Source organism: Erpetoichthys calabaricus, chromosome 12 (assembly GCF_900747795.2).
Source record: "Erpetoichthys calabaricus chromosome 12, fErpCal1.3, whole genome shotgun sequence".
Lineage (NCBI taxonomy): Eukaryota > Metazoa > Chordata > Cladistia > Polypteriformes > Polypteridae > Erpetoichthys > Erpetoichthys calabaricus.
In genome coordinates this window covers 125,523,450-125,536,167 of record NC_041405.2, presented here as the reverse complement: position 1 = coordinate 125,536,167, position 12,718 = coordinate 125,523,450, and the positions used below count along the sequence as shown (strand labels likewise).

General features: G+C 39.8%; 1 protein-coding gene across 1 annotated transcript in view; it reads right to left on the bottom strand.

Moving 5' to 3' along the window:
* f8 (coagulation factor VIII, procoagulant component) overlaps window positions 1-12,718 on the bottom strand; it is a 127,976-nt gene that overhangs the window by 89,878 nt on the left and 25,380 nt on the right. Inside the window, exon 4 of the mRNA XM_028816098.2 lies at window positions 455-667. Coding sequence (XP_028671931.2) covers window positions 455-667 — 213 coding nt within the window. The remainder of the gene's footprint in view (window positions 1-454; window positions 668-12,718) is intronic.

Here is a 12,718-nt window from a genome sequence, read left to right as displayed (position 1 = left end):
TATAAAAGACCCCATAGAAAAAATACGGAATATCTGGTTGCTTGGCTAGTCAATGTCTCATATAGCCACAGTGATAAATGCCAGGTTATATGAGCATTGATTGTTGTTGACCTCTCCGCTGTGTGCTCCTTCTGAAGCAATTCACTATGGAAGGTGTTACGTTAAACAAAGGTGTACTGATGTGCAGTATTTCTTTGCTAAACACTTTCTGGCAGAGTCACTATGCAAGGTAATATATCATGTAAACACTGATTGATTGATGACTTTATTATGCACTTTCTTCAAGGAGCTGCAATTAAAGATTTTATATAATAGAGGATGTATTGATTAATGGTTCCACTAAGCACTTTGAGATAGTTTTAAAAGGGATTTATGTAAACATTACTGATAATGGATAATATCAAATAACCAATCTATCAATTACATTTCATTTTAAAACATAAATGTTTACTACCTGGTTTACAGATAAGAAGTGCTCCAATTAGCCCTGAATTGAAATCTTTAACAGGATTCACATGTGAGGAATATGAGTACGTGAGACACTGAGGATCACTTAGCATAGGCCCAGTTTCAGGCTGAATCTCCCAGGTGTAAGTGTACATATCCCCTGGTGCAACTTCGTCATCCCCTTTCTCTGACTTGGATGTTTCATCATTATAGCCAGCACCTGTTTATATAAAGAAATATGAATTAGTGAATTCAGTAAAAGCAGAACCATGTGCAGATGATCATGGAAGCATGAGCTCAATATTTAAAAAAGGACACACTAGTGTCATACATTACATACATTATGATATCTACACTGACTAGCCAATATTATCAAGATCACCTGCTTGTCCATGTAATTATCTAATCGGCCCATCATGTGGCAGCAACCCAAGCCCAGCAGCAGGTTTAGTTAATTGGGGAACAAATGTGATCTCAGTGATTTGGGCTGTGGCATTCTTGCTGGTGCTTGATGGGCTGGTTTGAGTATTTCTGTAACTGCTGATCTCCTAGAATTTTTATGCACAATAGTCTCTAACGTTTACTCAGAATGGTGTGAAAAAGAAAAACAACCAGTGAGTGGCAGTTCTATGGATGGAAACACCTTCTTGATGAGAGAGGTCAGAATAGATTTGCTGGTGTGGTTCTTGTGACAGAAAGGCTACAGTAACTCAGATAACCACTCCATACAACATGGTGAGCAGAAAATGTGCAACACGTCCTTAAATGCCCAATGCAGGCCAGAATCTATCAATAGACATCTACCACCAGATTTACTTTACAATGAAATGTGGCCAGGTGCAGGAATGACAGACTGTCCTATCAAAATTTGGGGTGCCAACTGGGTCATCCCATTTAATTTATTTGCAAGATAAACAAAGGTAACATCCATCTTGGCATAAACTTCCCAGTATTCAGGCAAACAAAAAAGAAAAGAAAGCATAGTAGTGCTTCCTCCTAGCAAATGATACCTCCTTCTGGGAGTCTGGTGGCTTTGTGGATGGGAAACTGGAAGGGGCAGAGTCAGGAGACCTCACTGGGTGCTGCGTGGAGAGAAGGAGAAGACGGCGCTAATGGTAGCACCCCCTCTTGTCCCGACGCGTTATTACATACCTCGACTTAACCTGGAAGGAGATCCTTATATGTGCATGCGTGACACAAGACATACAGGTACCTCCATGCTCATCATAATCATATATTCTTTGTTGAGACTGTTTTTCCTTTTTTAAAGCCTTTAAGAAGGTTACCAGCTACCATATTACTGAAATCAGCATTGATTGAAATAATGACATTAGTGCATAAAGTTGAGTAAGTGGAGCTGTCTGGACATACGTGAGAATTTGTAGCTAAAGTACATCAGTTTGCATCTTCAATAACTCTCGTCACAATCAGATGGCACTTGACCAGAATTAAAAAACAGGTCAGTAAATGCCCTGGTGATGGATAACACAGACCACATTCTGTGATGGTCAAAAACAGAGAGCAGTAACATTTAGCAGAGGTGGAAATGCAAAAGCATTTATTATCCACATACAACAGTGAAATCAGCAGAGAAAAGCAAGACATTTCCACAGCGTGGTGGCAGCAGTCAGGTAAACCACAAAATGGTGGCCAGCCCTGACACCTGTGCAGCTTTAAAAAGTGAGCAGAGAGCTGGCAACTGCATGTGAGCAGTCAAGCTTCTGTTTTATTCATGAGACTGACACATGTTTGGCATCATGTTTAAACACTAATTCTTAATAGTAGTGTGGCATGCCACCTTGTTTTTATTTTTCATCTTTTTTGGGTTAATATGAGTAAGCAATGCATGTCATAAATGTGTGAGTGAACACTCGAGACATATTTTAATGTATATGTAAATAATGCACGGCTATGATCTGGAGTGTATATGAAATTCCAAATAAAGAGAAGGGCCATATGTAACATGATTTGAAAGGTCGAAGTGCTTGATCTTGCCCACGGGCCTTGAGTTTGACATCGCAGCTCTACGGTATATGAAGCAACTCTTGATTTATGATATGTTCCATGTAGAGAATGTCCAGTTTATTTTGTTCTACATGGAAATGAGTAAGCTGGAACATCTGCAGACATTATTATGTGATGTTTGGGCTGCTGATGGTATATGTTATCATCAGGACGATTACATAGTGTTCATTTGGTGGAGAATGGTACTGTAAGTTTTAACAATGATCCTAGTCAAATTGTCTAATAGACTATTGCATAAAAAGTGCTTTGTTGTTTTCCTCCTGCTCATTATGAATGCCCAGTGATCAAAGTCAAGCACATTGGAAGGTATTGCTCTTGGCTCAATGCATCCTGTTCTTTCAGAAAAATTGGCAGAGTGACAGATTTTAGCAATAAATAAATTACATGTCAGAAAATAAGACTGGTTTCATTTTTACAGAGAACAAGAACATTACTTTTGTCAAGCTTTGGCTCCAGAGCAAAGTCAAAAACCAGGAGTAGGTCTGATGTCTTATGGACATGGGCATAGAAAGAGCATTTTTACAAATAACCTATTATTTTAAAGAAAGCAAGCTGAGACAGAGCTTGAGTTAGTTAGAAACAGAGATCTTTTGTCAGTAAGCCGGGCGTGGGAGGCTTTAGGTACCATTTAGATATGGGTACATTTTCAGAATCAACCAGTGTGACATTTGTTAATTTGTCTGAGATAAAACCAAATGAGATCCTTCCGAACCCTTAATTCCTCACACTATATTTCTTACCATATTTAGTTAATTCATAATTTCAAGTTGCAATTTGAAACAATATATGTTTTTTGGTCAAAAGACATTTTTTTTAGTAGATACCCTATCCCTGGATTGTTTGACCAGTAATACTTTCACAAAAAACATAACCATTATTTGTTAAAACTGAACCAAGAGGCAGAGATTTGAAATTACTAATCAGAAATCAGAGATGATAAACTTGCAGGGGTTAAAACAATCAGGCAAATTCTTACAAACAGTACAGACTAAAACTCAAAGTCAAGAACAAACAAAGTCACAAACCTGAAATTCTTTATTTTAACCTAAGCCATCCCCTAACCCTAACCTTAATTCTTTATGAGAATGTGAAGAGTATTTCATTTACTGGTCATAAGAATCAAACATATGCCAATGGTACCCCTCTTTCTTAAGTAACCTGTCATCTGCTGCATATACACCAGTCACCCTATAAAGGAAAAGCATCTCCATAAAGCAGTCCAACATCAGCTCTAAATCACATCATCAATGACATGATCAAAAGAGGAAGAAAAATAAATAAAATTCATTCAAAGAAACAACATGCAAAAATATTTGAAGCACACAAAAATAAACAGTTGGGGACCCTGACAGTTGTTACGTCCATTATGTCTGATGCTGCTGGAATAGTCTTTGAACCGAAGCAGAAAAATCTGGATTTTTGAAAAATCCATCCATTATCCAACCTGCTATATCCTAACACAGGGTCACGAGGGTCTGCTGGAGCCAAGCCCAACGTGCAATGCAGGAACAAATCCCGGACAGGGTGCCAGCCCACTGCATGACACAGACACATCCTAGGGACAATTTAGGATCGCCAATGCACCTAACCTGCATGCCTTTGGACTATGAGAGGAAATTGGAGCACCCAGAGGAAACCCATGCAGACACAGGGAGAACATGCAAACTCCACACAGGGAGGACCCGGGAAGCGAACCTGGGTCTCCTAACTGCAAGGCAGCAGCGCTACCACTGTGGCACCATGCCGCCCATTTTGAAAAATGATTAAAGGAATCAATGAATGAACACTCAAGCTCAGAGATGGATCTTTGATATTCAAAGGAAGAAAGAAGTTTAATGTTTATTTATTATCAGAGAGTCTAGCATTAGCCCCTTTCCAAGTACAGGTATATCCATCCAACATTTTTTTGTACATTCTTATTTCCAGGAAAGCCTACTACTGCTTATCCCAGCAGCAAATGGCACAGAGTTGGATCAGGAATCAGCCGTGGTAGAGGTACCAGTCCATTGTACACATCTGCACTCACACACACCAGGACAACTTAGAGCTGCTGATGACTCAACATGCATGTCACTCTTCTTTTCAGATCACTATGTTTGTGCTCTGCAGCGGAGTGTATTAAGTTCAAATCCTTGATGCTTGCCTAAGAGTAGTCAATGGGTCAGCACCTACAGTACATATATGGAGACACCTGTGAGGTCTTATGCTCATTCTCGACCATTCAGGTCTGCTGGTGCACAGCATATAATGAATGCACTTCTGTGTGGCATCAAACCTCAGTCCAGACACTTTTGATGTGTATCTAATGGCTGGTGGAGCAAGCTGCCCACCTCCATTTGAAATTCTGATTGCCTCATTTGTTTAAAAACCATTTGAAGACTCTTCGATTTGGTGAATTTCTCTTTTAGGTTTTGTAACCTAGGAATTGTAACGCAATTGTATTTTTTTCTAAGCTCTTCACTTGTGATGATCAAGTTTGTAACCTGTTCCCGTACTCAACCTATCAAGTGGATCCTTATGATGCAGAAAAAAATTGGAATACCAAAAGCAACTGTACATGAACACTGGTAGACAGTCCAGATGTCAACAGACAATGTGACCAGACCAGATTCAAAATTCAGGTCACAGGAACTGTAAGTTAGCAACATTAATTATTGTGCCATCTTGTTCTCTTGGCTGATGTTAACCATGATTTTAATGATAACCTTTACATTGGACACGATGCAGTACTGTGTAGTATAAATTCAATGTAAGTGGCTTCATGACCAGCTTGAAAAAGTCAACCTGGATAATTATCAGGGAATACAAAACATTACCGTGTCAATAAAGTGTATGTGAGGCGGCACGGTGGCGCAGTGGGTAGCACTGCTGCCTCGCAGTTGGGAGACCTGGGGACCTGGGTTCGCTTCCCGGGTCCTCCCTGCGTGGAGTTTGCATGTTCTCCCCGTGTCTGCGTGGGTTTCCTCTGGGCACTCCGGTTTCCTCCCACAGTCCAAAGACATGCTGGTTAGGTGGATTGGCGATTCTAAATTGGCCCTAGTGTGTGCTTGGTGTGTGGGTGTGTTTGTGTGTGTCCTGTGGTGGGTTGGCACCCTGCCCGGGATTGGTTCCTGCCTTGTGCCCTATGTTGGCTGGGATTGGCTCCAGCAGACCCCCGTGACCCTGTGTTCGGATTCAGCGGGTTGGAAAATGGATGGATGGATGGATAAAGTGTATGTGATGCATTGTAAGATTTCCTAACCTTAGACACAATAGATGACTGAAAACACAAAGAACAATTGTTACAGTTGTGTGACAGCTGTCTGTGTTGCACCGTTAAAATGTTAGTGTAATCCAACTTTTGCTTGTTATACACAGCTCTCTGTTCATTGATTGTTTAACAGACGTGGACAAATTTGTTGGTACCCCGCCGTGAAAAAAGAAGAACTCACAATAGTCTCTAAAATAACTTGAAACTGACAAAAGTAATTGGCACCCATCATTGTTTATTCCATATTTAACAAAAATCAGACTTTGCTTTAGAGTTTTGGTTTGACAGAATATTTCACATAATAACACAAACAAAAAATGGCATGGACAAAAATGATGGGACTCTTAACCCAATGTTTTGTTGCACAGACGTTAGAGGCATTCACTGCAAACAAGCGATTCCTGGAGCTCTCAATGAGACTTCTGTATCTGTTGTGATGGATGGCTGGCAGCTCTTCCCGGCCGACACATCCAGGATGCTAGATGGCGTCTTCCCTGCAGCTTAGAGGTGCCCCGGATTCCCCAAGGGCATCATGGAAGATGGAGTTTGGCTTCACAACCCTGCTGGGTACCCTGGGGACCACCGTGTGACGCTGCAGGGAGACGAGGGGATTTTTGTTTCCCGTATAGCCCGGGAGTACTCCCAAGTCATGGGGACTGAGGAACAGAAGTACTTCTGGGCTGAAGCAAAATATAAGTCTCCATCTGACCTGGAAGTGCTAATGAACCACATGGACAGAAGGACAGGAGTACTTCTGGGTCAAGGACTATATAAAGGACTGTGAGAGACCCAGAAAGCTGAGCCGGAGTTGGGAGGGAGTGTGACAGAGCTGCTGGGAGGAGAGGAGGAATTATTGTATTAACTATTGTGTTTATTGATTGTGTATATGGTGGTGGAGGCGCTTTGGGGCACTTGGAAGAAGAAAATTAAATTATTTCTTAGTGCTTTTAAACCAGTGTCAGCATCTGTCTGTTGGGTTTCACGGGGCAACAGCGCCCACAAGCGTCCACACATTGACACTGTCAACAGGTAGTTTGGCCCACTCTACCTGAGCAAACTGCTCCAGCTGTGTCAAGTTTGATTGGTGTCGTCTCCAGACTGCATGTTTCAGTTCTTTCCATAGATGTTTGACAGGATTCAGATCTGAGCTCATAGATAGCCACTTTGTTCTTAGCCTTTCTTGGGTGCTTTTAGCTGTGTGTTTTGGGTTATTATCCTGTTGGAGGATCCATGACCTGCGATTGAGATAGAGCTTTCTGACTATGAGCAGTATGTTTCACTCCAGAATGTCTTGACAGTCTTGAGATTTCATTGTTCCCTGCATGGATTCAAGGCGCCCCATTCTAGACACAGTAAAGTAGCCCCAAAACATAAACAAGCCCCCTCCATGTTTCACGGTAGGTATGGTGTTCTTTTATTTGAAAGCTTAATTTTCCTGTCTGTGGACACAGAGCTGATGTGTCTTGCCAAAAAACTCCAGTTTTGTCTCATCTGTCCAAAAGACATTCTTGCAGAAGCATTGTGGCTTATCAATATGCATTTCAGCAAATTCCAGTCTGGTTTTTTATGTTTTTCTTTCAACAGTGGAGTCCTCCTGGGTCTTCCACCATTGAGCCCACTGTCACTTGAAAAGCAATAGATGGTACAATCAGACAGTGATAGACCTTGAATTTGGAGTTCAGCTTGTATCTCTTTGGAAGTTGTCCTTGGTATTTTGCCTGCCATTCTCACTATCCTTCTGCTTATTCTGAGGATGATTTTCATCTTGTGGCTGGGCCCAAGAATGCTGTCTACAGTCCCATGGATCTTAAAATACCTAGTAATATTTGTAGCTGTTGTCACAGTCACATCAAGCTGTTTGGAGATGGTCTTATAGCCTTTGCCTTTAACATGTTTGGCTATAATTTTTTTCTGGCCTCCTCAGATAGCTCTCTCCTTTGCTTTCTCTGGGCCATGTTCAGTGTGAGACACACAATAATACCAAACAGCTGAGTGACTACTTTTCTCTATTTAAGTAAGATGAATGAGTGATTGCACAATTGGAGACATGTATGATACTAGAAAACAGCTAGTTTGAAAAATCACTCAAATCCAATTATTTATGATCTTTTCTAGGGGTACCAACAAATATATCCAGGCCATGTATAATAAGCAACATTTTATCTCTTTTCACTCTTGCTTTGCTTTACTAGATGACATATCAAAGGCATACAGGTATACATGGAACAATTGCTTTTCATTGAATCCTGTCAGATGGCACCTTTTCAATTAGCTGTAAGGATAAAAAAAAATTTGCCCCCATCTATATAAGTAAGAATTTCACAATATTCTGTACACATGACAATAATGACCCAATAAGCTCATCAACCAAGTCCTCAACCGCTTGATCTCCAGTTTCACTCTTGGATACCAACTCACAGAAGCACAGCAAGGTCTGAAAGGAGGCCTAAATTGAATCCTAATCCATACAGCTTTGATACAGCAGTGATGCCCACTGCACTGTGGCTCCACAGATTTTTTGTACTGACCTCATTTACAAAATGATTTAAAATACAACAGCATTAAATGTGTCAACCAAATCCTTGCTACAACAGGAACATTTTTGATAAAGTTGACTGTAGTAAATCTTTTCGTAACAGAATCTGTACCTCAAACCACATGCATTTGTTGGCATTCAGTAGTGTTTTCTAATTGTGTCTTTTAAATGGGAAAGGTATAGTTTATGTTTGGGTCTATTATTTATTTATTTATTTATTATTTATCCCAGGATCTGCGCCCCCACTTACACACTGCCAATTCATCACAGATTCAGTATCAGGTTGTTCGTAAGCATGGAGCATTCTCTCAAGCATCATTTTCTAAACTCTTCCCATGTGGATTTTGTCTCTGGTTGAGTGCCACTTGCATTGTGCTTCTGGCAGATCTTACCTGGTTCAGTCAGTTGTATTAAAACCACTTTATCAATATTCTGGTGTATTTACTGCAATGGCTGAACACTGCAATCAACTGTTACCTTATACAGGGTTGAGTCATGACTTGCATCCAGTGCAGCGAGGAAAGACTTCAGACCCCTGCTTCAGAATTGAGGCCAAACAGAGAATCTTGTTTTTCCTAGTCTGAGAATCCTTTAGGTGTCTTTTTGCACACTTGAAGTGAGCCATTATGTGTCATTAGAACATTAGAACTATCTATATGAGAACATTCAGCCCAATAAAGCTCACCAGTCCCTAAACTCACACTGTTTACCAGACTGTTTGATAAAATCTGTCATCTGTCCACTCATAGTGTCATAGTTTTCGAGTTTTGCAGTTGTGGTTGTTCTTCTGGAAATTTCTCCCATTTCCACATAGTTTCTCTGGAGTTCAACCAGTGTGACCGTTGAGTTCTTGGTCACCTTTCTTACCAAGGCCCTTCTCCCTTGATTGCTAAGTTTGGCCAAGAAGCCAACTTTAAGAAGAGTCATATTTGTCCTAAACTTCTTTCATTTAGAATTATGAAGGCCACTGGGCTCTAGGGAAATTTCAGTGCTGCAGAAATTGTTTTGATCTGTGCCTCAATACAATCCTGTCTCTGAGCTCTGCAGGCAATTCCTTCAACCTCATTGCTTGTTTTTGGTCTGTGGGACCTTCTATAAAGAGGTGTGTGCCTTTCCTAATCATGTCCAATCAATTGAATTGGCCACTGATGGACTCCAAACAAGGTGTAGAAACAGCTCAATGAAGATCAAAAGAATGGGATGCACCTGAGACAAATTTCAAATGTCATAGCAAAGGGCTCGAATACTTGTGTGTGGTATTTCAGTTTTTTTTTTTGTTTATTAAAGTTTTTAATAAATTAGCAAAAAATCCTAAAATCCTGTTTTCACTTTGTCCTTCTGTGGTATGGAGTATTGCTTAGGAAAATAATCAGTAAAAACTATGTTAGCATAAAGTTGCAACATAACGAAATATATAAAAGGGGTCTGAATAATTTCTGAAGGCACCATATATCTGAACGTAGCCCTAGTAGTCTGTAACAAAATACAAGTACAGCCAGTATGGACTCATTTTACCATTGATCTGGGATAGTGGGAGCAGTGGCCCAGTGTAGCATGGTGGCCTATCCAGGGCTTTCGTGTCTTGTGCTTGTCTTGTGCTCAGTGCTGCTGGGACAGGCTTCAGGCCCCCCAAAACTGCATGAGAATAACTGACAGTATTTCTGGGTTGTCTTACTTACACTTGTTGTGTTGATGATAATGATTACCCAAACAGTTCTTCTTAAGATATTACTAAAACCTTTTAAAAAATACAAATAAAAATATAATTTTCCTTATGACGTACACTTTGCTCCACTTTTGTTTTTATCTTAATTGATTACAACTATTTTCCCAGAAGTTGCAGTCCTGTTTTCATCAGAATACTAACCTCCTACATTCAGAGGCATCTCTCTGTCCCGTACTCCCTGAGATTAGATAATCCAGCTAATAATATATGAATCACATTATGAGTGGAATATGACTGAAACGCACTTGGCTGCCTTCCTGCTGAGTAGAGAACATTTCGTTCTTTTTTTTTAAGCTAGTTTCAGTTAAACAGAATCAGTCATCATATAAATCAGCATATGCCCACTTTGACAGCTTTATTGCATGTGTGGCACCCTTTACAGCCTTGCATATTCCAGCATTGGTCTGACCGAAATTTCATTTGAGCTTTATCTATGAGCTAAAAATGAGGAAACTCTGATTAAGTAACTTAACACACCGAAGGTACTCTTCATGTCTTTATTCAACAATTTACCTGAGGGTTGAACACTAAGTGATGTTATGAATATCAATTCTGTTCTGTAGTGGTGTTTAAATATGCTTTTTGGCAATATTATTCTCATTTAAAATAAGCCTACCATTTTTTATCATTATTCTGGTAGTGTTTTGCTTTTTCTTCTTTATGGAAATCCTTGTGTTACTACACTCATTGCCCATCACATGACATGTTTTGTCATTAGAGAGAAATAGAGCATGGGCAGCAGAATAAAACTTAAACCTAGTAAAAAATAAGTAAATAGATAAATTAATAAGTGAATATAGATAAATGGAGAAGAAAAAGAAAAAAAGAAAATAGGGAGAGAACCTGCTTCCTCAGTGCTTTAAGAGCTTATTCTAAAATGTTATTGATTAGATCCTACCAGGTTTTGAAAAATTTCTGCACAGATCCTTTAAGTGAGAATTTGATTTTTTCCAAATTCAAATAATATAAAACATCAGTTACCCACTAACTTAAAAGGGGAGAGTTAGGATTCTTCCAGTTGAGCATGATAAGTCTACGTGCCAATAACAAAATAAAGGCAATCACAGTTTGTTTGTCCTTCTCCACTTTAAGCCCATCTGGAAGCACACCAAACACAGCTGTTAGCGGATTAGGAGGGATTGGGACACCAAGGCTGTCTGACAGGTACTTAAAGATTTTGTTCCAGAATGATGTTAATTTGGTGCAGGCCCAAAACATGTGACACAGTGAGGCAGGAGCTTGATTGCAGCATTCGCAGGTTGGATCTTGCCCTGAAAACATTTTGGACAATTTTAAGCGAGACAGATGTGCCGATATATAATTTTGAGTTGAATAATTGTATGCTTTGCACATATGGACCTCGAGTGAATTCTCTGCATTGCTCCATTCCACTCATTTTCTGATATGTTGAGGGAGAGATCCTTTTCCCATTGTCCTCTTGGATCTTTGAAAGGGAGGGACTGTAAAATGGTTCTATATATTGCAGAGATGCTGTCTAAGTCCTTGAAACTGATGATTATATTTTCCAGCATAGAAGGAGGTGGGCGGTGAGGAAAATTGGGCAGGTTCTGTTTAACAAAGTTTCTAATTTGAAGATAGTGAAAGTAATGTGTTGGTGGAAAGTTAAATTTAGAATGTAATTGTTTGTAGGATGCAAAGACGTTGTCTATGTACAGATCTCTAAGTGATTTAATCCCAAATGTTTTCCAGATATTAAAAACTGCATATGTTTGCGAGGGTTGAAAAAGGTGGTTTTCATGCAGAGGTGCCACCGATAAAAGATTCTCCATCATAAAATGCTTCTTACATTCGTTCCATATTCTGAGTAAGTGAAGCACTATTGGGTTATTAGTATATTGGCAATAATTTGCATTTATTGGGGCCCAAAGCAAGGAATATAAAGAGGTACTGCAGGATTCTATTTCTATTGCAGACCAAGCCTGCATATGTTCATCAATTTGTATCAATGTCCAGGTTTTAATATGTTGTATGTTTGCTGCCCAGTAGTAAAACTGAAAGTTAGGTAGAGCCATGCCACCTTCTCCCTTTGGCCTTTGTAGGATCGCTCTTTGGATATGTGGATGTTTTGAATTCCAAATAAATGTGGTTATGGTTGAATCTAATTTCTTAAAGAATGATTTATTGATATGTATATTGGAATATTCCAAAAATGTTTTGTCATTATTTCCTGACTATTTAAAATGTTGTTGTTTTACCTGATTAAGGAGGGCTGGGGATCTCTAGTTGGTAGTAGGACTGTTTTTACTTTTGGTTTAGGATTCTGGCTTTGACAACTGAATTTCTGATTGATTCTTTTTGGATTTCTGACCAAGCTTTAGTTTGTAAACTCCAGGTCTGTTGAACACTTGTTACTTTTCACAGTATTCTAAGGGTCTCCAGTATGAAAGAAGTATTTGCTGAGATTAAATTACTTGAAAATGACACAGGTCAGAGATCTAACAACAGTCATAAAACACCCTCTACTGTAGATTAGGGGTCCCCAACCTGGAGTGCTAAATGGCATTTCAGGGGTGCAACAAAGGGGAAGGCTGCATTGCGAGTAAGGTGCACTGTGCAGTTTTATCAGGGTGCAATCAATCGGTGCTGTGATTTGCAGGTCATTTATTAGTTAGCGCTCATGGTCTATGATATGAACAGAATCAAGTATTGCACATGCAGTTAATTGTGGGTGTAATGAGCCACACAAATGCAAACTCTGGTGTGTTCCTCGCTG